General features: G+C 42.5%; 1 protein-coding gene across 1 annotated transcript in view; it reads right to left on the bottom strand.

Moving 5' to 3' along the window:
* Positions 1 to 25,668, bottom strand: part of LOC126141632 (cytochrome P450 6a2-like) — a 104,884-nt gene that overhangs the window by 36,757 nt on the left and 42,459 nt on the right. The window contains exon 3 of the mRNA XM_049915270.1: positions 3,117 to 3,357. Coding sequence (XP_049771227.1) covers positions 3,117 to 3,357 — 241 coding nt within the window. The remainder of the gene's footprint in view (positions 1 to 3,116; positions 3,358 to 25,668) is intronic.

The following is a 25,668-nucleotide window of genomic DNA, read 5'->3' as shown; positions in this document are numbered from 1 at the left end:
TTTATCATCTTCATTTCTTCTTGGTGTAGCAATTTTAATGGCCAGTAGTGTATTTTTGAGTACAGTGAATTCAACTGTAATTAATACAATTGATTAATTTGGTTGTATTAATTCTAACAATGTTTCATCCCCACTCCCAACATAGCTGCGTCCCCTAGCAGTGAATTCCGGGCTCCAGCTCACACAGTGACATGAACGTGCTGCCAACCTTACGCGGCCCGCAAGGAGAGATACACGGAGCTCGCCGCCGCGGGAAGACTTCGCGGACGCACTGTAGCAGCTCCAACATATGGAGAGCTAACAACGACCCGAAGAATGGCGTGCTTACCCCACATCCGTCCAAGCCGCATCGTAATGATGGCGAAAGGGAGAGAATGACATGGCAATCCGATCTCAAGGCGTGGTCCTCTGGGCTTGAGTGTGTGAGACGGCGGGTGGATTATTGTTAATTGTTTAAAATGTAGAATGTAATGTAGAAAAGATGCATTTCCCGGCCTATGCTCCAATTGTGGGGCGGCGGGTGGAATTTATTGTTATATAAATGTTCCTATTAATTATGCTGTATTTTGCCGTTCTCAACACTGGCTCTCTAACTACAATTTTGGCAACCAGAAAGTGATTAGCAAAACGTGAAGCCTGTAATTAGAGTTCCTAGTGCCCACTTCATCTGAGAAATACACTTATAGCTACAGCTTATAGCTCTGAGGAATTAGGAGATTGTCTGGGATTCATAATCAAAAACGATCCCATAAAAACGTTCGCTATATTTTGAAAGCCACAGATAAAAGAAAAAAGCATCCACACACTCCAACTACGAGAGCAGTTCAGAGTCTAATGCGCTGATGCAACTATAACTGTCCAAATTAAATGTTTAAGTGAATGCTCGCCATAACTTGATGATAATGTTCATCAAACGCCACGCTAAATAATGGTAGAATGTCTGTCCCGCGGCGGCACGTGAAAATACGACATACGCAAACTGAAGATATATAATTAAAGTTATCCCAGAATTAACACTTGACTCGAAAACGATTTCATGGTTACGCGTATCCCGAGTAACTTAATACGGCATCTGAGGCTGTTTATAGCAATGATACCGACGCGACACGACTCCCGACACAGATGGTGTGCTATTCAGCGTCTGGAGAGAACTGGGGCCTCTTTTCTCCGCAGCGTTCTTATATATAAAGCCGCGGTGCGGACGGCTAAGGGAACGCCTGATCAAATCGGCTCTCCCGACTAGCCGCTGGGCTAGTAATGCACCACATTAAGTTATTGAATAAATCATCGCTTCCTTTGCTGATGGCCGATGAAGCTCTCAATTTACATGTGCAATCAGCACACAGGTAAGTAACCATAATAAAACTCTGACGTGGCTAAGTCAAATATTTTGGGCGAGAGAATTAATTTAATTACTCTACACGCAGTAGACGATCTCTGAACTTGCCCTTTCGAGATACGCTATCGCTATAGTTATATAGTTATTCAATTGAAACTTCTCACATATTTATGATTATAGCGGATTTCCATTCTACGTAAATTTAAACATCCTAGCCTTATTTATTAGCCTACTTAATCTATCCTGCTTCCTTAATTTTTGAGACAAAAACCTGAAAATCATGAATTTCAACTAAAATCTTAATTTGTGAGATCCAAAGTACTGTTTCTATTAAATTATTATGAAAAAGGAATCTAAATATAAATTTTTAAGTTTCTAGCTCTTTTCTGTTGCGCCAATGATTTTTACAGATAAATGTCCAAATTTCGAAAATGATTAAAGTTATCGAACTGATATTCAACACATATTGATTTAGTATTACTCCTGGCATGCTAGAACCGTTTCACGTTATTTACTTGATTTTTAAGTATTGTGCAACATTTATGACGTCAGAGCTAGCTACAGCGGACTAGGCTGGCACACAATGGAAAGACTGATGAGAATTTTATAAGGCGTGAGTAGGCTGCTTCCCTACAAGTGTGATGTCCATTGTATTTTATATGTTGGGTCTCTCAGCCTAGATTTCATTCACGTAGGAGCAACTGACAGTCGACAGGATTTTACAGTGTTTATACGGCATTTGTGACAATATTTTATTTTGTTCTCAAAGTGAAAGCCTCATGACAGTAAATCCCAGAACGAGGAACATGAATTTGGCCTAAGGGATAAACTAAAAGAAGGTAATGTCAATTCTGCCATTAACCCCACAGCAAAGGTATATTAAGGTGCTTTGCACATACCATAAGTGGGGTCTGAAAGGCGAGCAGATCAAGGTTTAAGCGAGGATGTTCCTCAAGCCTGATGTAAATGTGTGAGCCAGCCTTTAGCATTATTTGAGAAGATAATTATTTCAAGAAGTTACATACCATATAGAATATTACAGTTTGGTTGTTGCATTGAAATACGAAACCTACATGTTACACTACAGAAAATTTCCTATTTCTCAGTAAATGACGAGAGATAACAAAAATGTTGTGCATCTCATGGCGTGAAAAGAAGTTTGTCCGATACTGGTAAACTGACATAATCTGATACTGGTTTTACGTGAGTGACATATTGTCCCGTTAGCAATCTGAGGTATGATATAACATACATAGCTTGCAAAAATATATATGTAAATACCCGAAAACTGTGTTCATAGATATGTTCTGATAAATGGATCCAAAACCATATTACCGACTGCTCGCTTTGAAATGAGGTGTGCAGTTGTCGCCAGGTGTCTGGACGTTAGGTATGGTGCACGTAGATGTCAAGTAGTTAGTAGTCAACCTCTACGTATTCAGTGATCTGCCTTGTACGCAGTAAGGTACGCTAGTGCACCCACACTGAAATTCACGTGAGCATGGGCCACATGCATCGACAGGCTGCTAACTACAATATCATTCAAGTTATTAGGAAATATGTTGTGCAAAAATCCTTAAGAAGCAAATGACAACTGCTTCATTGACAGCTTCGTCGAAAGCAGCCTTCAATTCCCGGATATACGTTGATATGAAATTGCATGCTAACTGATACGTTCCAACTCTGATTCTACAGAATTCATTTCCATTTTCGATCGCCTTGTGTAACCTAATTACTTACGTCCATCTATCCCTCTTAAAATATCTAAACCACTTACCTATTTTTTCGCTGCTTTCCTCAGACGTGAAACCTTGATCTTTCAGTTCCATCATAAAATGTACAAGATCCTCCCGACGAATGTTGTTCTTCTTTCTGTAATCCATCGTTTCCAGGACTATCCGGTCGAAGAACTCCGCCACCGTGGAACTGAAGTACTTCACTCTCAGTACAGCCCCGAGTCTTGGAAGCATAAAGGCCAGCATCGCGCCGATAATCTCTTTCTTCGAATGCGGAAGAATCTGGGAAGAAGATAAAGGTAAAGTGAGTGTCCCTGAATATCGAATGGTCGCGGTCATCTGTGGAAGGACTTTTGGAATCAGAGCTACGCCCCCGTATGCTGGGAGATTGTGGGAAATGTGGGCAGTTGCGGTATTTACTGAAATGGTTGTAACTCTTACCATTATGTTTTCGCAAAATAATATTGGACATTGTCTATAACGTAAGCTTCAAACCCATACGAGGTGGTATCCGAAAGTAACTGAAATTAGAATTCTCCGCCCAATTCGATATGTTTATGCTAAATGTCCCTAAGGTGACCCCCGAACTTCTATTTTCAACCAGTCTGAAAATTCGATGCCAGCTAAGTGGTTTGCTTAGTTGTTGTTAATATATTTCCATTGTCATGTTTTCTTGAATTTCGAATTTTGTGAAATTTGAGATGAAAGAGTAGCGTATTGGTATAAAGCACTGTTTACACTTGGAAAAATCGTTGTTGGAACACACCAAACGTTGAATCCAGTCTTTCAATACGATTTATGTGAGGTGCAGATCTAAACTGGTATCCGAGTTCCAGAAACGACCGTACATCAACTGATTCTGCTCTTCTATCAGCTGGAATGAAACAAGAAAGTATTCGGAGAGTGAGGGATCCGATTGTTTAAAGTCGTAGACTGATTATCGAAGACCTGTGCAACGCCTTGAGAGTAAGATATGCAAGTTAACTTTCTATCCGGTTCTAGGCGCTAAAGTCTGGAACCGAGCGACCGCTACGGTCGCAGGTTCGAATCCTATCTCGGGCATGGATGTGTGTGATGTCCTTAGGTTAGTTACGTTTAAGTAGTTCTAAGTTCTAGGCGACTGATGACCTCAGATGTTAAGTCGCATAGTGCTCAGAGCCACCTGAACCACTTGAACTTGAACTCTCTATCAGAAATACGGAACACGTGTAGGACTGCGGTGAAGTCTGTGTCACGACTCGTCCATGACGGTCAGACTCAACATCGCAAAAAAGTCTGCAGCGAACTTTACTGCTTCAAGACGACCCAGTTTCTTTTTTCAAAGTTTGTCACTGAGGACGAAAGTTTGCTTTATAACTGTGACCCTAACCCCGAGCAGAAATCGTGGCAATGAAATAATCATTCTTCACCTTGGCCAGAATAAACTCGACAAGTCAAGAACAACATTAAGTTCAATTTGATCTGCTTCCATTATTACTGACAGAATTTTTTTGTTCATAAGGTGCTTGTCCCTCCTGGTTATGTGATCAGTATGGAATTGTATGAAGGGGTCCAAATACGTCAGAAGGAAGACACGATGAGGATACGTCCACAGAAATGGCGTACGAATTTCAGGGTTTTCCTCCATGAGAATGCGTGACCGCATACGACCTTCATTTTTAGGAATTTTTTATTAAGAACAATATGAGAATCACTTCCGGCACACCGTACTAATCCTCAAGATGAAAATCAAGCTGAAGGGTGAAGATTTGATACAGCGGGTGAAATTGAAGCGGGTCGCACAAGGTAATACACGCCTAAACAAATACTCAAGGTTGCATATCAATCGAGGCATAAACATCGTGAAAAGCCTACCCGCTCCCAGGAGGACTAGTTAGAAGGTGCGAGAACTAGATAAGACGTAATATATATTTTGATACAAAAGAAAAGAAGTATTCACAATATTAAAAACTACCGTCCTATCAGCTTGCTCTCAATTTTGTACAAAATTTTCACAAAGATCTTGTTAAACCGAATTAGTTCCACCCTAGACTCTGCCCAATCTATAGAACAAGAAGGATTTCGAAGCAATTTTAGCACTATTGACCACATTCTGACCGTTAGTGAAGTGGTGAAAAGCAGAGCGAATGAATACCAACTGACTCTCTGCATTGCCTTTGTTAACTTTGAAAAGGCATTTGACTCCGTTAGCCAGGTAGCTGTCCTCCAAGCTTTGAGTGAGCAAGGAGTGGGAGCAGCATACATTGAAGTGCTCAGGAAAATCTACGAGAACTCTTCAGCTTATGTTAACATCGGCGAATCAACTCAAGAATTCCGCGTCACGAGGGTGTCAAGCAAGGCGAACCCATCTCCCCAAAACTGTTCTCTGCTGTATTGGAAATGGCTATGTCAAAGCTGAGGTGGGAAGGTAAGGGAATTAGAATTAATGGAAGAAGGCTTACCAACTTGAGATTTGCTGATGATATTGCCTTACTGGCCAAAGACTTAACTGAGCTCCAAAACGTACAGATCTTGCATCGGATTGTCAGCTGGTTGGCTTGAACATGAACCTTTCCAAAATAAAAGTAATGTCTAACAAATGGGTCCCAGCTGGAGATGTGAAAGTCAAGGACAGTCTATTAGAAGAGGTCAGTGACTATGTCTACCTTGGCCAGATTATAAATATGAAAGGAGACATAAAGTCAGAAATCTATCGACGTATCAAACTTGGCTGGTAAGCTTTTGGGAAGAATTCAGTGGTATTCAGATAAAAAATGCCAGTAAATCTGAAGAAAGCAGTATTTGATCAATGCATTCTTCCTGTGATGACGTATGGCTGTAAGACATGGACACTGAACTCATACACAAAAGGGAAACTTAGGACAGCACAGAGAGCAATGGAGAGATCAATGCTGGGCTATACAAGAAAGGACAGGAAAAGGGCAGAACACATCCGGTCTATGACGAAGGTTAATGACATCTTAGAGACAGCAGGTTCCTTGAAATGGCAGTGGGCTGGCCACGTCGGAAGAAGAAAAGACAACAGATGGACGAAGCTAGTATTGGAGTGGAGCCCGAGAGAGCACCGGAGGCCTAGAGGAAGACCACCAGACAGATGGGACAAAGACATCAAGAAGATCGCTGGTAACACCTGGCAGAGAACTGCCCAAGACCGTCCCACTTGGAGAAGACTGCTGAAAGCCTACCTGAATCCACGACTCGAAGAGGCCACCACATCATTTAATGATTGAATTGGTTGAAGATATATATACAGGGCTATTACAAATGATTGAAGCGATTTCATAAATTCACTGTAGCTCCATTCATTGACATATGGTCACGACACACTACAGATACGTAGAAAAACTCATAAAGTTTTGTTCGGCTGTAGCCGCACTTCAGGTTTCTGCCGCCAGAGCGCTCGAGAGCGCAGTGAGACAAAATGGCGACAGGAGCCGAGAAAGCGTATGTCGTGCTTGAAATGCACTCACATCAGTCAATCATAACAGTGCAACGACACTTTAGGACGAAGTTCAACAAAGATCCACCAACTGCTAACTCCATTCGGCGATGGTATGCGCAGTTTAAAGCTTCTGGATGCCTCTGTAAGGGGAAATAAACGGGTCGGCCCGCAGTGAGCGAAGAAACGGTTGAACGAGTGCGGGCAAGTTTTACGCGTAGCCCGCGGAGGTCGACGAATAAAGCAAGCAGGGAGCTAAACGTACCACAGCCGACGGTTTGGAAAATCTTACGGAAAGGGCTAAAGCAGAAGCCATACCGTTTAAATTGCTACAGGCCCTGACACCCGATGACAAAGTCAAACGCTTTGAATTTTCGGTGTGGTTGCAACAGCTCATGGAAGAGGATGCGTTCAGTGCGAAACTTGTTTTCAGTGATGAAGCAACATTTTTTCTTAATGGTGAAGTGAACAGACACAATGTGCGAATCTGGGCGATAGAGAATCCTCACGCATTTGTGCAGCAAATTCGCAATTCACCAAAATTTAACGTGTTTTGTGCAATCTCACGGTTTAAAGTTTACGGCCCCTTTTTCTTCTGCGAAAAAAACGTTACAGGACACGTGTATCTGGACATGCTGGAAAATTGGCTCATGCCACAACTGGAGACCGACAGCGCCGACATCATCTATCAACAGGATGGTGCTCCACTGCACTTCCATCATGATGTGTGGCATTTTTTAAACAGAAGATTGGAAAACCGATGGACCGGTCGTGGTGGAGATCATGATCAGCAATTCATGTCATGGCCTCCACGCTCTCCCGACTTAACCCCATGCGATTTCTTTCTGTGGGGTTATGTGAAATATTCAGTGTTTAAACCTCCTCTACCAAGAAACGTACCAGAACTGCGAGCTCGCATCAACGATGCTTTCGAACTCATTGATGGGGACATGCTGCGCCGAGTGTGGGAGGAACTTGATTATCGGCTTGATGTCTGCCGAATCACTAAAGGGGCACATATCGAACATTTGTGAATGCCTAAAAAGACTTTTTGAGTTTTTGTATGTGTGTGCAAAGCATTGTGAAAATATCTCAAATAATAAAGTTATTGTAGAGCTGTGAAATCGATTCAATCATTTGTAATAACCCTGTATAACATGTCGTAATTTACTCAAGAAAAGTTTCCGAGTTCATTCTTAATGAGCCAAATCTTCAGATACCAGGAGTACAAAAACGTGAGTAGCAAAATGCACATATCGTATTCACGGCAAACGACGTAGAATATGTCGGCATGCTCGGGCGAAAACGTGGTTACATTATAGCCATTAGGTAGCTAGATACCGCAATTTTAATTTTTAGTTTACAATAAATTAGATAAATTCGGTCCATCACCATGCAGATATTGTCTACTGAGAAACTTACCTGTATGATAGAAAACGAGAAACAGAAATATTTTCAATGCGTTTTTAGAACTCACATTATCCACAAGGACTATCAGTTCACAAAGTATTTGGTTAAATATTTTACGGCTAAAAATTTTAACCTGTCTGTGACTGAGTAATGTTAAGTTGTGCATAACCTAACACGTCGTCCTTAGCAATATCTATGCTACAATGATCTTTCTACTTCTATATCTACATCCATGCGCCGCAAGCCACCAGACGGTGTATGGCCGAGGTTACCTTGAGTACCTCTATTGGTTCTCCCTTCTATTCCAGTCTCGTATTGTTCGTGGAAAGAAGGATTGTCGGTATGCTTCTGTGTGGGCTCTAATCTCTCTCATTTTATCCTCATGGTCGAGGAGATGGTCGCGAGATATACGTAGGAGGGAGCATTATACTGCTTGACTCTTTGGTGAAGGTATGCTCTCGAAACTTTAACAAAAGCCCCTACCGAGCTACTGAGCGTCTCTCCTGCTGAGTCTTCCACTGGAGTTTATCTATCATTTCCGTAACGCTTTCGCGATTACTAAGTGATCCCGTAACGAAGCGCGCTGCTCTCCGTTGGATCTTCTCTATCTCTTCTATCAACCCTATCTGGTACGGATCCCACACTGTTGAGCAGTATTCAAGCAGTTGGCGAACAAGCGTACTATAACCTACTTCCTTTGTTTTCGGATTGCATTTCCTTAGGATTCAACCAATGAATCTCAGTCTGGAATCTGCTTTACCGACGATCAACTTAATTTGATCATTCCATTTGAAATCATTCCTAATGCGTACTCCCAGATAATTTATGGAATTAACTGCTTTCAGTTGCTGACCCTGTATTTTGTAGCTAAATGATAAGGGAACTATCTTTCTATTTATTCGCAGCACATTACACTTGTCTACATTGAGATTCAATTGCCATTCCCTGCACCATGCGTCAATTCGCTGCAGATCCTCCTGCATTTCAGTACAATTTTCCATTGTTACAACCTCTCGATACACCACAGCATCATCTGCAAAAAGCCTCAGTGAACTTCCGATGTCATCCACAAGGTCATTTATGTATATTGTGAATAGCAACGGTCCTATGACACTCCCCTGCGGCACACCTGAAATCACTCTTACTTCGGAGGACTTCTCTCCATCGAGAATGTCATGCTGCGTTCTGTTATCTAGGAATTCTTCAATCCAATCACGCAATTCGTCTGATAGTCCATATGCTCTTACTTTGTTCATTAAACGACTGTGGGGAACTGTATCGAACGCCTTGCGGAAGTCAAGAAACACGCAACTACCTGTGAACCCGTGTCTATGGCTCTCTGAGTCTCGTGGACAAATAGCGCGATTGGGTTTCACGTGACCGTCTTTTTCGAAACCCATGCTGATTCCTACAGAGTAGAATTATAGTCTCCATAAAAGTCATTACACTCGAACATAATACGTGTTCCAAATTTCTACAACTGATTGACGTTAGAGATATAAGTCTATAGTTCTGCACATCTGTTCGGCATCCCTTCTTGAAAACGGGGATGACTTGCGCCCTTTTCCAATCCTTTGGAACGCTACGCTCTTCTAGAGACCTATGGTACACCGCTGCAAGATGAGGGGCAAGTTCCTTCGCGTACTCTGTGTAAAATCGAACTGGTATCCCATCAGGTCCAGCGGCCTTTCCTCTTTTGAGCGATTTTAATTGTTTCTCTATCCCTCTGTCGTCTATTTCGATATCTACCATTTTGACATCTGTGCGACAATCTAGAGAAGGAACTACAGTGCAGTCTTCCTCTGTGAAACAGCTTTGGAAAAAGACATTTAGTATTTCGGTCTTTAGTCTGTCATCCTCTGTTTCAGTACCATTTTGGTCACAGAGTGTCTGGACACTTTGTTTCGATCCACCTACCGCAATTCTGCAATTCTACCTGATTCTTCACCACTATCTTGTTAACAGAGTAAATGTTACCAGAATAAGATATTCACTCTGCACCGGAGTGTGCGCTGATATGAAGCTTACTGGAGGATTAAAACTCCTGTGCCGGACCGAGACTCTAACTCGGGAACTTTGCCTTTCGCGGGCAAGTGCTCTGCTAACTGAGCTGTGAGGACCGGTCGTGCGTCGTGCTTGGGTAGCTCAGAAGGTAGAGCACTTGCCTGCGAAAGGCAAAGGTCCCGAGTTCGAGTCTCGGTCCGGCACACAATTTTAATCTGCCAGGGAGTTTCAAATCAGCGCACACTCCGCTGCAGAGTAAAAATCTCATTCTGGAAACATCCCCAGGCTGTGGCTAATCCATGTCTCCGCAATATTGTTTCTCCCAGTAATGCTAGTTCTGCAAGCTTTGCAGAAGAGCTTCTGTGAAGTAGGAGACGAGGTACTGGCAGAATTGAAGCTGTGAGGAGGGATCGTGAGTCGTGCTTGGGTAGCTCAGTTGGTAGAGCACTCGCCCGCGAAAGGCAAAGGTCTCGAGTTCGAGTCTCGGTCCGACACACAGTTATAATCCTCCAGGAAGTTTCAGAGGAAATGTCTTGGTAGGATGTTGTTAGTGCACCCAGGTTTTTTCAATAGTTGTCTCTGCAGTGAACCAGGATGGACACAAGATATTATCCTTAGATCACATTTTTATGCAATTAATATTTGCATAGATGTGGAAAGGCCCAGAAGATTACTTCGTACGTTATCATGAGAGGAAGTATGCAAAGGTTATTAATTTACTAATGCTTGTATTTTCTCAATCAACAAGTACATGCAGAACAGATGTTTCTAAACTCATACATTCGAGATGCCTAATTTTTTTCGTTAGTTCAAGTTCTCCTCCGCCTCTCTTTATCAATCTCCTCGTTCCTCTACATCTGTCCATCTCCTTCTCCTCTCTGTTCACCTCCTGCTACCTGTTCGTCTCCTTCCCTTCCCTTTCTGACCATTTCTTCCTCTTCCCTCTCACTGTAAATTTGCGTCTTCCCTATCTCTTCCTATCTCCTGATCCTATCTGTGTCTGACTCCTCCTTCCCCTTTGCTGTCTGTCCATCTCCTCGTCCTCCCTTCTCTCTACAAGTTATCACAATCACCACAATTGAAGGCTGAGGGTTCTTACCCCTGTAGAATTTATTTCCAGATAGTAACTAATGTGTGTACCAAATTTGATTTAAATAGTTTCAGAGGTTTAGGTTGGACTTCTTAACCGCGACTTTTTCTCGCGTACGCACAAGTCGGATATATTACACACATATTTAACATATTTCACACCTATTTGTACACACACTTCACCTGTATGTCTAGCGAATTTCGCACTGCAGTCACATTTTCACGCAGCTTAGTGTTTATGACATCGTATATCCTGAACAATGTGCTGTGTAATGGAATCATTTTGCAGCCACGTCCAGTCTCATATGTGCCTACTATCTGCGTGGTGTGTTGTGAAGAGAATTAGTAGTAAGGCAGTAAGAAATTATAACGTCATGCGGAAGTATTTCACGCATCTCAGTGTGTGTCAGTTCATATCTCCAGATCTATATGTCATGCAGTGATATGTTTTCTAAGTACATTCAGCGGCGTATGTGAGACTCTGTCTGGGAATAGTGCTGCGAACAGAGCTAAAAACTAAAAAATTAATTAAAATGTCAAGCATGATGCGGCAAGTTTTTCCTCGCATCTGAGTATTTGACGTCGTATCTCCTGAACTGTGTGTCGTCAGAAGATGTAATAATTCTGTAGGTACGTTCAACGATAAATGTGGATATTGTCTGTGAAAAGTGTTGCGATAGAATTAGTAGCAACAAACTAACATATTAAAAAGTCTTGCATTACGCAGTAGGTTTTCACGCGTTTTTACAACGTCGTGTCTTCCCTCGAAAAATAATGTAATTTCTCTGCTACATCCAGTGGTATATGTGAATACTGTTTGCAGAATGTGCCACGGACACATTTAGTAGTAAAGAACTAATAAATTAAAACGTGGTGTTCCAAATGGCAGTTTTTACAGCTTTAACGCAGAAAATGTACACTACGGTCCATTACAATTGCTACAGTAAGAAGAAATGCAGACGATAAACGGGTATTCACTGGACAAATATATTATACTAGAACTGACATGTGATAACATTTTCACGCAAATCAGTACCCAGAACAACCACCTCTGTACGTGATAATGGGCTTCATACGCCTGGGCATTCAGTCAAACAGAGTTTTGATGGCGTGTAGAGGAACAGCGGCCCATGCGGCTTCAACACGATACCACAATTCTTCAAGAGCAGTGACTGGCGTATTGTGACGAGCCAGTTGCTCGGCCACCATTGACCAGACGTTTTCAGTTGGTGAGAGATCTGGAGAATGTGCTGGCCAGGGCAGCAGTCGAACGTTTTCTGTATCCAGAAAGGCCCGTACAGGACGTGCAACATGCGGTCGTACATTATCCTGCTGAAATGTAGGGTTTCGCAGGGATCGAATGAAGGGTAGAGCCACGGGTCGTAACATATCTGAAATGTAACGTCCACTGTTCAAAGTGCCGTCAATGCGAACAACAGGTGACCGAGACGTGTAACCAAATGGCACCCCATACCATCACTCCGGGTGATACGCCAGTATGGCGATGACGAATACACGCTTCCAATTTGCGTTCACCACGATGTCGCCGAACACGGATGCGACCATCATGATGCTGTAAACGAAACCTGGATTCATCCGAAAAAATGACGTTTTGCCGTTCGTGCACCCAGGTTCGTCGTTGAGTACACCATCGCAGGCGCTCCTGTCTGTGATGCAGCGTCAAGGGTAACCGCAGCCATGGCCTCCGAGCTGACAGCCCATGTTGCTGCAAACGTCGTCCAACTGTTCGTGCAGATGGTTGTTGTCTTGCAAACGTCGCCATCTGTTGACTCAGGGATCGAGACGTGGCTGCACGACCCGTTACAGTCATGCGGATAAGATGCCTGTCATCTCGTCTGCTAGTGATACGAGGCTGTTGGGATCCAGCACGGCGTTCCGTATTACCCTCCTGAACCCACCGATTCCATATTCTGCTAACAGTAATTGGATGTCGACCCACGCGAGCAGCTATGTTGCGATACAATAGACCGCAATCGCGATATGCTACATTCCGACCTTTATCAAGGTCGGAAACGTGATGGTACTCATTTCTCCTCCTTACACGAGGCATCACAACAATGTTTCACCAGGCGTCGCAGGTGAACTGCTGTTTGTGTATGAGAAATCGGTTGGAAACTTTCTTCATGTCAGCACGTTGTAGGTGTCGCCACCGGCGCCAACCTTGTGTGAATGCTCTGAAAAGCTAATCATTTGGATATCACAACATCTTCTTCCTGTCGGTTAAATTTCGCGTCTGTAGCACGTTATTTTCGTGGTGTAGCAATTTTAATGGCCAGTAGTGTAGTAAGCGACAGACTTTTATTCCCTTTCATCATTTTGTTGGGATCTTCAGATAGAAAATATTTCGTAAGGGTTCTGAAATTGTATGTATAGTTTGTTGCAAGACTCTAAATGCACTTGTTCTCCGGTTGCTAGCTCACATCCGGCAGTAATTCTGTCCACGTAGGAAATGATATGTTTGCCAAAATTGGTTGAAATTGGTCCAGTTGTTTAGGAGAAGAACTGGAGCATACACATATACGTACTTCCATTTTTATAATTTGTGTGGATATGCAGCATTCTACAGAACTGAATGAAGTTTTCGTGAAGTTACGTATCTTTTACTGTATATCTTTTGTTGCCTTTCTTTTGGGATTGATTAAGATGCTTGTATAACTACCAAAGATATTCTAGGTAGAGAATAGACATCCAGAAGAGTAGTTTTCCATCGCCGCACGAATAGTGTCTTCATTCAAGACGATATTATCCGTTGCAAGATTACGCCATGGAAAAGAATCAGTTAGTTCAGTTGACAGAATATACAGTTTGGTAACTCCAGTTGCAGGGTGTGCTTCTGGAAATATCAGTGTTTCCTATTATTCGCCTTTTTTCATGTCCGTGGCATGGCATTTGGATTTTAAATCACTGGACAGTAATGAGGATGCATGTTGTACAAAGAAAGTGCAGTGATGTAAATTAGTAATGAGAGGTCATTCTTTTTTATTATTCTACTTTTAAAGGCGTATTTTGTCCTACCACGTGCTACACTGTTCCTTTCTTCCAATTCTATTGTCAGCTTTGCTCTCCCCATCTTGCAAAGCAAAAACTCTTCTTACGTCTAATACAGGTTCTTTTGTCGTCACGTGTGGAATTCATACTTCTCCTAGCAATGTCCCAACAAACCAAGAGAATCACGCAGACATATCATTTCTGTGTACCATGACGCAGTACTTCCTTCTACACTCCTGGAAATTGAAATAAGAACACCGTGAATTCATTGTCCCACGAAGGGGAAACTTTATTGACACATTCCTGGGGTCAGATACATCACATGATCACACTAACAGAACCACAGGCACATAGACACAGGCAACAGAGCATGCACAATGTCGGCACTAGTACAGTGTATATCCACCTTTCGCAGCAATGCAGGCTGCTATTCTCCCATGGAGACGATCGTAGAGATGCTGGATGTAGTCCTGTGGAACGGCTTGCCATGCCTTTTCCAATTGGCGCCTCAGTTGGACCAGCGTTCGTGCTGGACGTGCAGACCGCGTGAGACGACGCTTCATCCAGTCCCAAACATGCTCAATGGGGGACAGGTCCGGAGATCTTGCTGGCCAGGGTAGTTGACGTACACCTTCTAGAGCACGTTGGGTGGCACGGGATACATGCGGACGTGCATTGTCCTGTTGGAACAGCAAGTTCCCTTGCCGGTCTAGGAATGGTAGAATGATGGGTTCGATGACGGTTTGGATGTAGCGTGCACTATTCAGTGTCCCCTCGACGATCACCGGTGGTGTACGGCCAGTGTAGGAGATCGCTCCCTACACCATGATGCCGGGTGTTGGCCCTGTGTGCCTCGGTCGTATGCAGTCCTGATTGTGGCGCTCACCTGCACGGCGCCAAACACGCATACGACCATCATTGGCACCAAGCCAGAAGCGACTCTCATCGCTGAAGACGACACGTCTCCATTCGTCCCTCCATTCACGCCTGTCGCGACACCACTGGAGGCGGGCTGCACGATGTTGGGGCGTGAGCGGAAGACGGCCTAACGGTGTGCGGGACCGTAGCCCAGCTTCATGGAGACGGTTGCGAATGGTCCTCGCCGATACCCCAGGACCAACAGTGTCTCTAATTTGCTGGGAAGTGGCGGTGCGGTCCCCTACGGCACTGCGTAGGATCCTACGGTCTTGGCGTGCATCCGTGCGTCGCTGCGGTCCGGTCCCAGGTCGACGGGCACGTGCACCTTCCGCCGACCACTGGCGACAACATCGATGTACTGTGGAGACCTCACGCCCCACGTGTTGAGCAATTCGGCGGTACGTCCACCCGGCCTCCCGCTTGCCCACTATACGCCCTCGCTCAAAGTCCGTCAACTGCACATACGGTTCACGTCCACGCTGTCGCGGCATGCTACCAGTGTTAAAGACTGCGATGGAGCTCCGTATGCCACGGCAAACTGGCTGACACTGACGGCGGCGGTGCACAAATGCTGCGCAGCTAGCGCCATTCGACGGCCAACACCGCGGTTCCTGGTGTGTCCGCTGTGCCGTGCGTGTGATCATTGCTTGTACAGCCCTCTCGCAGTGTCCGGAGCAAGTATGGTGGGTCTGACACACCGGTGTCAATGTGTTCTTTTTTCCATTTCCAGGAGTGTATATATTCGAATCCCGGCGATTAGGCACTGCGTGAAAATAGTGTTAGACTGGAAAATACTGTTGAACTCAAAGTAAGGAGCCAAATGCCTTTTCTAAACTCAGCCGACTACGACAATATCATCTGAATCCAGCCACTGCAGTATAATGAAACATCAGACCACGAATCACCGAGAAGGGCAACCTGGCTTCACAAGGACATAACGACAATGTCGACCAATGGATGGGCTGTTCGAACTGCCCTTACTTGCTTACAACGGTATGTTTAACGTCTTAATACCTTACTTGTCTCGTGCACAACAGCTTTGCACTTACGATCTATTCTACGATCTATTCGCTGTAATCTAACTCGAGCTATTCCATTGTTTATTCTAGAGCTGCTTCCAATTTCCTAGCTAAAATATAAATATCTGCAAAGCCCGATGAATTTTTGCCATCCTGGTGCTGTGAATTCTTCTGTCAGCTGCTCCATAGCTAAATACGCATGACATCAATACTAGCTCTGTATTAATACAAACATAAATTCGTTTGGATGTAATTATTATGGTATTATTACGTCTGTTTTGCTTGATTTACCGCTTTCTTTCCCTTGCAGGTTGTCAGATCACTGCATTTCGAGAGAGTGCTTCATTCCGGGAACACGCAGCATGGCAACAATACTACTTCCACGTTCGCTACACCCCAGATGTTTACTTTATGAAATAAAAAATTTTGTACGTACTTATCTATTGGTGTAATCACAGTTGAAACATCAAAGTCGTGTTTTCTCGAGTTTCACAAAAATTGGCTTACCTACTTTCTTCCCCCGAGCCTTCAAATGGCGTTGTCAGAGAGGACGGAGGAGCGGACAGGGGTTCGTAACATCCTCTTCTCCTTGTAATGGAAAACTGTCCCTAAAATGCGGAAGAATCAGCAGAGATTGAGGGTCTGAAGATGCAGAAGGCAGTGGAAATCACTGCATTAAAGACACTTAAGTTAATATCCATAGGACATGTGGCCATGTTCCGTGAAGAGCTCTCCTTTGGTAAGAGATTCTAAACTAGGTGCCAATACAGAACCCCGGGAGATGACTACCTAGAGGGAGGTAGCCATGAGAGAGAGTTAGTTAACAACCAACGGAATGGTAACATTATACAAGAAAAGGCGTGGAATATCAGAAGTTTAAATGTGTGAGGCAGCTAGGATATCTGAAAAGAGGAATGTAAAGACTCACCCTCGACACGAAGGGGTCGACGGAAGAAAGGGCTAACCCTAGATTTAGAAAGGATTAGTCTAGTCGCTTTTATCTGTTCTCCGTTTGAATGCACCGCATGCTGGCAACAAGTAATTCCACATGTAGAGCTACAAAGAGCTGTCATTTTTATATATTATTTTGTCTTTTAGTGTTTAGGTTCTTTTCTTTGTAATTATCCAAACGTATAACATGTAACAACTTAGGAGTCAATGAAGTGACGTGAAAAGAAGTAAGGATTTATGTTGCTATCAACAGCAGCAGAGATGGATATAATTTGAGTAGGATTCAATATAAATAGGAATGTTTGGCAGAAAATGAGTTGCTGTGAATATTTTAGTGGTGAGGTTGCGCTCAGCAAATTCCGCAGCTAACCAATGTCCCCAACAATAATCTACTTATACATGCCAATGGGAGATACGATACTGCGTGAAGAGTTTGACAGAGCACTGAAAGACCTGAGTCGAAACAAGGCCCCCGGAGTAGACAACATTCCAGTAGAACTACTGACGGCCTTGGGAGAGCCAGTCCTGACAAAACTCTACCATCTGGTGAGCAAGATGTATGAAACAGGCGAAATACCCTCAGACTTCAAGAAGAATATAATCATTCCAATCCCAAAGAAAGCAGGTGTTGACAGATGTGAAAATTACCGAACAATCAGTTTAATAAGCCACAGCTGCAAAATACTAACACGAATTCTTTACAGACGAATGGAAAAACTAGTAGAAGCCGACCTCGGGGAAGATCAGTTTGGATTCCGTAGAAATACTGGAACACGTGAGGCAATACTGACCTTACGACTTATCTTAGAAGAAAGATTAAGGAAAGGCAAACCTACGTTTCTAGCATTTGTAGACTTAGAGAAAGCTTTTGACAATGTTGACTGGATAGTCTCTTTCAAATTCTAAAGGTGGCAGGGTAAAATACAGGGAGCGAAAGGCTATTTACAATTTGTACAGAAACCAGATGGCAGTTATAAGAGTCGAGGGGCATGAGAGGGAAGCAGCGGTTGGGAAGGGAGTGAGACAGGGTTCTAGCCTCTCCCCAATGTTATTCAGTCTGTATATTGAGCAAGCAGTAAAGGAAACAAAAGAAAAATTTGGAGTAGGTATTAAAATCCATGGAGAAGAAATAAAAACTTTGAGGTTCGCCGATGACATTGTAATTCTGTCAGAGACAGCAAAGGACTTGGAAGAGCAGTTGAACGGAATGGATGGTGTCTTGAAGGGAGGATATAAGATGAACATCAACAAAAGCAAAACGAGGATAATGGAATGTAGTCGAATTAAGTCGGGTGATGCTGAGGGTATTAGATTAGGAAATGAGACACTTAAAGTAGTAAAGGAGTTTTGCTATTTGGAGAGCAAAATAACTGATGATGGTCGAAGTAGAGAGGATATAAAATGTAGACTGGCAATGGCAAGGAAAGCGTTTCTGAAGAAGAGAAATTTGTTAACATCGAGTATAGATTTAAGTGTCAGGAAGTCATTTCTGAAAGTATTTGCATGGAGTGTAGCCATGTATGGAAGTGAAACATGGACGGTAAATAGTTTGGACAAGAAGAGAATAGAAGCTTTTGAAATGTGGTGCTACAGAAGAATGCTGAAGATTAGATGGGTAGATCACATAACTAATGAGGAAGTATTGAATAGGATTGGGGAGAAGAGAAGTTTGTGGCACAACTTGACCAGAAGGAGGGATCGGTTGGTGGGACATGTTCTGAGGCATCAAGGGATCACCAATTTAGTATTGGAAGGCAGCGTGGAGGGTAAAAATCGTAGGGGGAGACCAAGAGATGAATACACTAAGCAGATTCAGAAGGATGTAGGTTGCAGTAGGTACTGGGAGATGAAGAAGCTTGCACAGGATAGAGTAGCATGGAGAGCTGCATCAAACCAGTCTCAGGACTGAAGACAACAACAACAACAACATGCCAATAACACGAGCAGAATATGATGAGACAGAAAATATGAGGATATGGAACAGGTTGTTTATTGTGTTAAGGATATCTATTAATCATGGGAGATTGGAACTTGTTACCAGGAGGAGGAGAGGAAGAAAAAGTTACTGGAGAATGTAAGTTCTGTACCAGGAATGAATAAGGAGAATGATTAATCCAATTTTCCAATCAATTACAACTACCGATATGGAATACATTATTCAAAAATAGCAAGTGGAGCAGGTTTAATTGGGGAATGTTCAGACACAAGGGATGATTCCATCTGGATTACATTACACTCGGACAGATATTCATAAATGAGATATTGGAATGTAAGGCATGCACTGGCACAAATGTAGACTGAGGCAAAAATTTTTTGCTGAAGGAGATTACAGTGAGGTTTAAGAGGATCGTCTGGAAGAATCACTGTGGAAGTAAGCGAGATAATGAAGTACTGAGGAATGAGAAGGCGCGTTTGAAATTATCTAAAGATGGATATACTGCGATAATGAATTGCAGACTATGCAGCTCAATTGAATAGGAATGGACATATTTTATACGGGCAACCGCAGATATGCGGCAGACAAACATAGCTACAAAGAAGGAAACTGGGGGTAAACTTTGGATAAAAGAAGAAGTAATTCAAATTGTCAGTGAAAGAAGATAGTGCAAAAAAGTTCAATGCCAAATAGGAATACAGTACTGTAAATTATATAGGAATAAAATGAATACGAAAGCGCAGGGAGGCAAAGCGAAGTATCTCTATACAATAGGGAAAACAAGTATAGTTAAAATTAAGAGCAAGGGCGTCAACATCAATAACACGATAGGAATAAACACATTTTAACGTGTAAGAAGGACGCGAAGGCTTCAACAAGGGAGAGAAATTGTCTGATGACGTGACAGATGAAATGTGAGTCGACATGGAAGGCATAGGGGGTCCAGTGTCACAGTTTAACAGAGCTTTGGAAGACTTGCAACCAACTAAGATAGAAGGTATAAGTAACATTCCTTCGGATAATTCATAATTTGGATTTGCTGCTCTTGCATTTGCCACGTTCTCAGTTAATATCTCGACACAACAACATTATGTTGAAACGTGAAGTGACGTGTCGACTTGGCAACCAGTTTCATACTAATATCATCCGGTTGTAAGTGATAAACTAACAGTACATGCTAATGTACGATCGGTTCTGCATAACCGCATAATGTAAAATGAAGGCAGTGACGAAAATAAAACAAAAACTTGTCATTAGGCTTGACTTTCACATTATTTTCGTAAATTAATTATCACCTAAAACACGTTCAGATTTCACAGAGTTGAATAAAGAAAACCCACTGATGATCGCTCAGAGGTGCTGAAACACATTTGGGTCGTATGGAAAAACAGTGTCTTGCATAGCAGGTGAACATCATATTCAATAATTGTTTTAGAATTTATGAAGTCAATCGAGGCTGCAAATATACCATCAGACTTACTGAAAAAAATATCAACCACACAGTTCCGAAGACAGCAGGCGGTAGGTAAGTCCGAGTGCTGTCGTCCAGTGAGTTTGAAAGTTTATGTATTCAAGTTTCTAACAATGATTTTGTACAGAATAATGGCTTTCCGAAAAGTAAAGATGCAGAACCGACAGTTCTGAGATTGTGACTGATAATGGAAGCATAACTTAAGAAAAATCACTGCAAGGTCATAAAATTTGTCGTCTTGTAGAGGCGCTTGGCAAGGTAAATTGGTGCAGGATGCTGAGAAGTCTGAGAAAAGTAAGAGTAACAAAAAAATGGTTCAAATGGCTCTGAGCACTATGGGACTCAACATCTTAGGTCATACGTCCCCTATAACCTACAACTACTTAAACTTAACTAACCTCAGGACATCACACACACCCATGCCCGAGGCAGGATTCGGACCTGCGACCGTAGCAGTTCCGCGGTTCCGGACTGCAGCGCCAGAACCGCTAGACCATCTCGGCCGGTAGTAGGAGTAAAGTATATGGAAATACCAGTAATCTACAAGATGAACAACAGGAAAGAGGCAGTAATAAAAATGGAAGACCAAGAATGAAGTGTTCGGATTAAATGCGGTTTAAGACAGGCAAGCAGTTTTCCCAGCTATAGTTTACACATCTAAGAAGCAATAACAGAGATAACAGAGTGCTTCAAGAGTAGGGCTAAAATTTAGGCCGAAAGAATATCAGTGATAAGATCCTTTCATGACTCTGCAACAAGGGTTGCAAACCTCGTTCACAGTACGAGCAGCCCTTAGCGGCTCGCCATCTCACAAGTGTTCATGACGTCGCCTTTCCGGCTTAGATCTTTTTTAATATCTGACTTGTAAGTACTGCATCTTTTCCAGTCAGTACAAACTTTAATTTTATTAATGTGCTGTATACCTAATGTTTTAATACAGTTAGTCTAATTCTGAAGAAGACGCTCATAGTAGCGTCGAAACCAGGTCAATTTTGACTTATTATTTGTGACCGAGGGGTTAATTGTTCCAATATAATTCTGACACGGTCACTGAACCTTAGCAGCTATGTTCAAAGTTTTATACATCTAAGAAATATTTTTCTTCCACATCAATTCTTCCCCGTTTTTATGACTAATGTTTATGTGCTGCGTTTATTGTGGGTGTTGTTCTATTGAGAGTGATGAATACTTAAGTAAGAATAGAGTTGATTGGTACAGAGTTGGTTTTTCGAAGAAGACACTTCAGAGCCAGCTCTGAATCCCCACTTCCATTCACAAGGCGTGAGAGCTACATCTACATCTACATCTACATCCATACTCCGCAAGCCACCTGACGGTGTGTGGCGGAGGGTACCTTGAGTACCTCTATCGGCTCTCCCTTCTATTCCAGTCTCGTATTGTTCGTGGAAAGAAGGATTGTCGGTATGCCTTTGTGTGGGCTCTAATCTCTCTGATTTTATCCTCATGGTCTCTTCGCGAGATATACGTAGGAGGGAGCAATATACTGCTTGACTCATCGGTGAAGGTATGTTCTCGAAACTTTGACAAAAGCCCGTACCGAGCTACTGAGCGTCTCTCCTGCAGAGTCTTCCACTGGAGTTTATCTATCATCTCCGTAACGCTTTCGCGATTACTAAATGATCCTGTAACGAAGCGCGCTGCTCTCCGTTGGATCTTCTCTATATCTTCTATCAACCCTATCTGGTACGGATCCCACACTGCTGAGCATTATTCAAGCAGTGGGCGAACAAGCGTACTGTAACCTACTTCCATTGTTTTCGGATTGCATTTCCTTAGGATTCTTCCAATGAATCTCAGTCTGGCATCTGCTTTGCCGACGATCAACATTATATGATCATTCCATTTTAAATCACTCCTAATGCGTACTCCCAGGTAATTTATGGTATTAACTGCTTCCAATTGCTGACCTGCTATTTTGTAGCTAAATGATAAAGGATCTATCTTTCTGTGTATTCTCAGCACATTACACTTGTCTACATTGAGATTCAATTGCCATTCCCTGCACCATGCGTCAATTCGCAGCAGATCCTCCTGCAATTCAGTACAATTTTCCATTGTTTCAACCTCTCGATACACCACAGCATCATCTGCAAAAAGCCTCAGTGAACTTCCGATGTCATCCACAAGGTCATTTATGTATATTGTGAATAGCAACGGTCCTATGACACTCCCCTGCGGCACACCTGAAATCACTCTTACTTCGGAAGACTTCTCTCCATTGAGAATAACATGCTGCGTCCTGTTATCTAGGAACTCCTCAATCCAATCACACAATTGGTCTGATGGTCCCTATGCTCTTACTTTGTTCATTAAACTACTGTGGGGAACTGTATCGAACGCCTTGCGGAAGTCAAGAAACACGGCATCTACCTGTGAACCCGTGTCTATGGCCCTCTGAGTCTCGTGGACGAATAGCGCGAGCTGGGTTTCACGTGACCGTCTTTTTCGAAACCCATGCTGATTCCTACAGAGTAGATTTCGAGTCTCCAGAAAAGTCATTATACTCGAACACAATACGTGTTCCAAAATTCTACAACTGATCGACGTTAGAGATATAGGTCTATAGTTCTGCACATCTGTTCGACGTCCCTTCTTGAAAACGGGGATGACCTGTGCCTTTTTCCAATCGTTTGGAACGCTACGCTCTTCTAGAGACTACGGTACACCGCTGCAAGAAGGGGGGCAAGTTCATTCGCGTACTCTGTGTAAAATTGAACTGGTATCCCATCAGGTCCAGAGGCCTTTCCTCTTTTGAGCGATTTTAATTGTTTCTCTATCCCTCTGTCGTCTATTTCGATCTCTACTATTTTGTCATCTGTGCGACAATCTAGAGAAGGAACTACAGTGCAATCTTCCTCTGAGAAACAACTTTGGAAAAAGACATTTAGTATTTCGGCCTTTAGTCTGTCATCCTCTGTTTCAGTACCATTTTGGTCACAGAGTGTCTGGACATTTTGTTTTGATCCACCTACCGCTTTGACATAAGAGCAAAATTTCTTAAGATTTTCTGCCAAGTCAGTACATAGAACTTTACTTTCGAATTCATTGAATGCCTCTCGCATAGTCCTCCTCACACTACATTTCGCTTCGCGTAATTTTTGTTTGTCTGCAAGGCTTTGGCTATGTTTATGTTTGCTGTGAAGTTCCCTTCGCTTCCGCAGCTGTTTTTTAACTCGGTTGTTGTACCATGGTGGCTCTTTTCCATCTCTTACGATCTTGCTTGGCACTTACTCATCTAACGCATAATGTACGACGGTTTTGAACCTTGTCCACTGATCCTCCACACTATCTGTACTTGAGACAAAACTTTTGTGTTGAGCCAACAGGTACTCTGATATCTGCTTTTTGTCACTTTTTCTAAACAGAAAAATCTTCCTACCCTTTTTAATATTCCTATTTACGGCTGAAAGCATCGATGCCGTAACCGCTTTATGATCGCTGATTCCCTGTTCTGCGTTAACTTTTTCAAATAGTTCAGGTCTGTTTGTCACCAGAAGGTCTAATATGTTATCGCCACGAGTCGGTTCTCTGTTTAACTGCTCAAGGTAGTTTTCAGATAAAGCACTTTAAAAAATTTCACTGGATTCTTTGTCCCTGCCACCCGTTATGAACGTTTGAGTCTCCCAGTCTATATCCGGCAAATTAAAATCTCCACCCAGAACTATGACATGGTGGGGAAATCTACTCGAAATATTTTCCAAATTATCCTTCAGGTGCTCAGCCACAACAGCTGCTGAGCCAGGGGGCCTATAGAGAAATCCAATTACCATGTCTGAGCCTGCTTTAACCGTGACCTTCACCCAAATCATTTCACATTTCGGATCTCCGTCAATTTCCTTCGATACTATTGCACTTCTTATCGCTATAAACACGCCTTCCCCTTCACTGTCCAGCCTGTCTACGTATTACAGCTAGCTACGTAATCTAAATCTCTACTTAAGGAACACTCTAGGACGCCTTTTATTTTCCATATACAAAACAGAGCAGTTTGTCTAAAGTATATTGCAAAGGCACTCCAGTGATCAACAGCAAAATTTAACTCCCATTTAGTGTGAGCAAAATAGATTCTTTTCCCACAATAAAGTTTCTTGTTAAGACAGTTAATGTCAGTATCATGGCCGTACCTTTATCAGTGCATTATCGATGCTATGGTGTTTAGGAGAACGTGAATAATTTACATCGAACATGTTAATCGTGTAGAAAAAAACCAAGATAAAAAATTAAACATTGATGACTAAATGAGGGGTGGAAGGTTAAATGAGGTGCTGTCTCCCTCCTCTTCCGCTTAACACTTGTATAGAAGAATAAATGCAAGAAATAAAAATAAAGATACTGGAATGGCATTAGAGTCAATGCTGAAAGGTTATCGGTGATAATAGTCGCGGATGATACTGCTGTGTTCTCAGAAAATGGGACATACATTGAGGACAGATTACATTCGGAGTAAATCAAAGAATGACAACAGTGCCGAAAAACAGCAAAAAACTAAATTATCTAAAATTATAAAATTGAAGTTCCACGCAGGAATGTAGACAATAGAACGATTACTCGAATGTAAAGAAGGTCAGCAGTCAGTCTTAGAATCCGTAATTTACTAAAGATCTGAATTTCGATAATAACATGTAATTCGTATAATAATGCATCGATGATGACTATATTATACTCTAAGTCTAGACCTGCAATAAAATACGGATTCTTCGACTGCTCGCTCTCCTTTGCATTTGAATATTCAACTGTTCCTGTGCACCACCAGTATCGAATGGAATCCAGTTTGGTTGGGCTAAATACTGTTATACTGGAAGAAAAATAGCGCTTGATGGAAAATGTAGCACTCACATAAGCGCATTTCGCAAAAAAAAAAAACTGACTATAATGGTTGCTGAATAATTGCATTTAGTCCTGCAAGATATCAAAACTATGGTAGGGATCCAAAGCTTATATGAAACTCATATGAAAACCAGGCCAATATTGAGATTACCAAATGCCAATCGTTGAATGGTTTTGTTTCCCGAGAACAGACAGACTTTACCGCTGAATGAGCTGTACATTCTAAACAATAACTATGGTACAGACTGCAGAAGAACTGTATTAAATTAATAGTGTTACAGGAACTATATTCAACGATCATGAAACAGCTTACGCTACTGTGAGCCGTCATATTTTTTTTTTCGGGCCAAAGTGTAACACAAGTCAAAAGTTTATTAAATTACATTATAAAAATTGCCCCCCAGAATCTTTGTAGGTTTCCAAGGCTAAAGAACCAGATGGAAGAAACATAAAAATGCCTTGCTTTGGGATATACTGCAGGTTTTCTTGATTTAACATC

The sequence above is a fragment of the Schistocerca cancellata genome, unplaced genomic scaffold, assembly GCF_023864275.1.
Source record: "Schistocerca cancellata isolate TAMUIC-IGC-003103 unplaced genomic scaffold, iqSchCanc2.1 HiC_scaffold_732, whole genome shotgun sequence".
Classification (NCBI taxonomy): Eukaryota; Metazoa; Arthropoda; class Insecta; order Orthoptera; family Acrididae; genus Schistocerca; species Schistocerca cancellata.
Note: the sequence above shows the minus strand (reverse complement) of the source record. Positions and strands in the feature narration are given on the sequence as shown.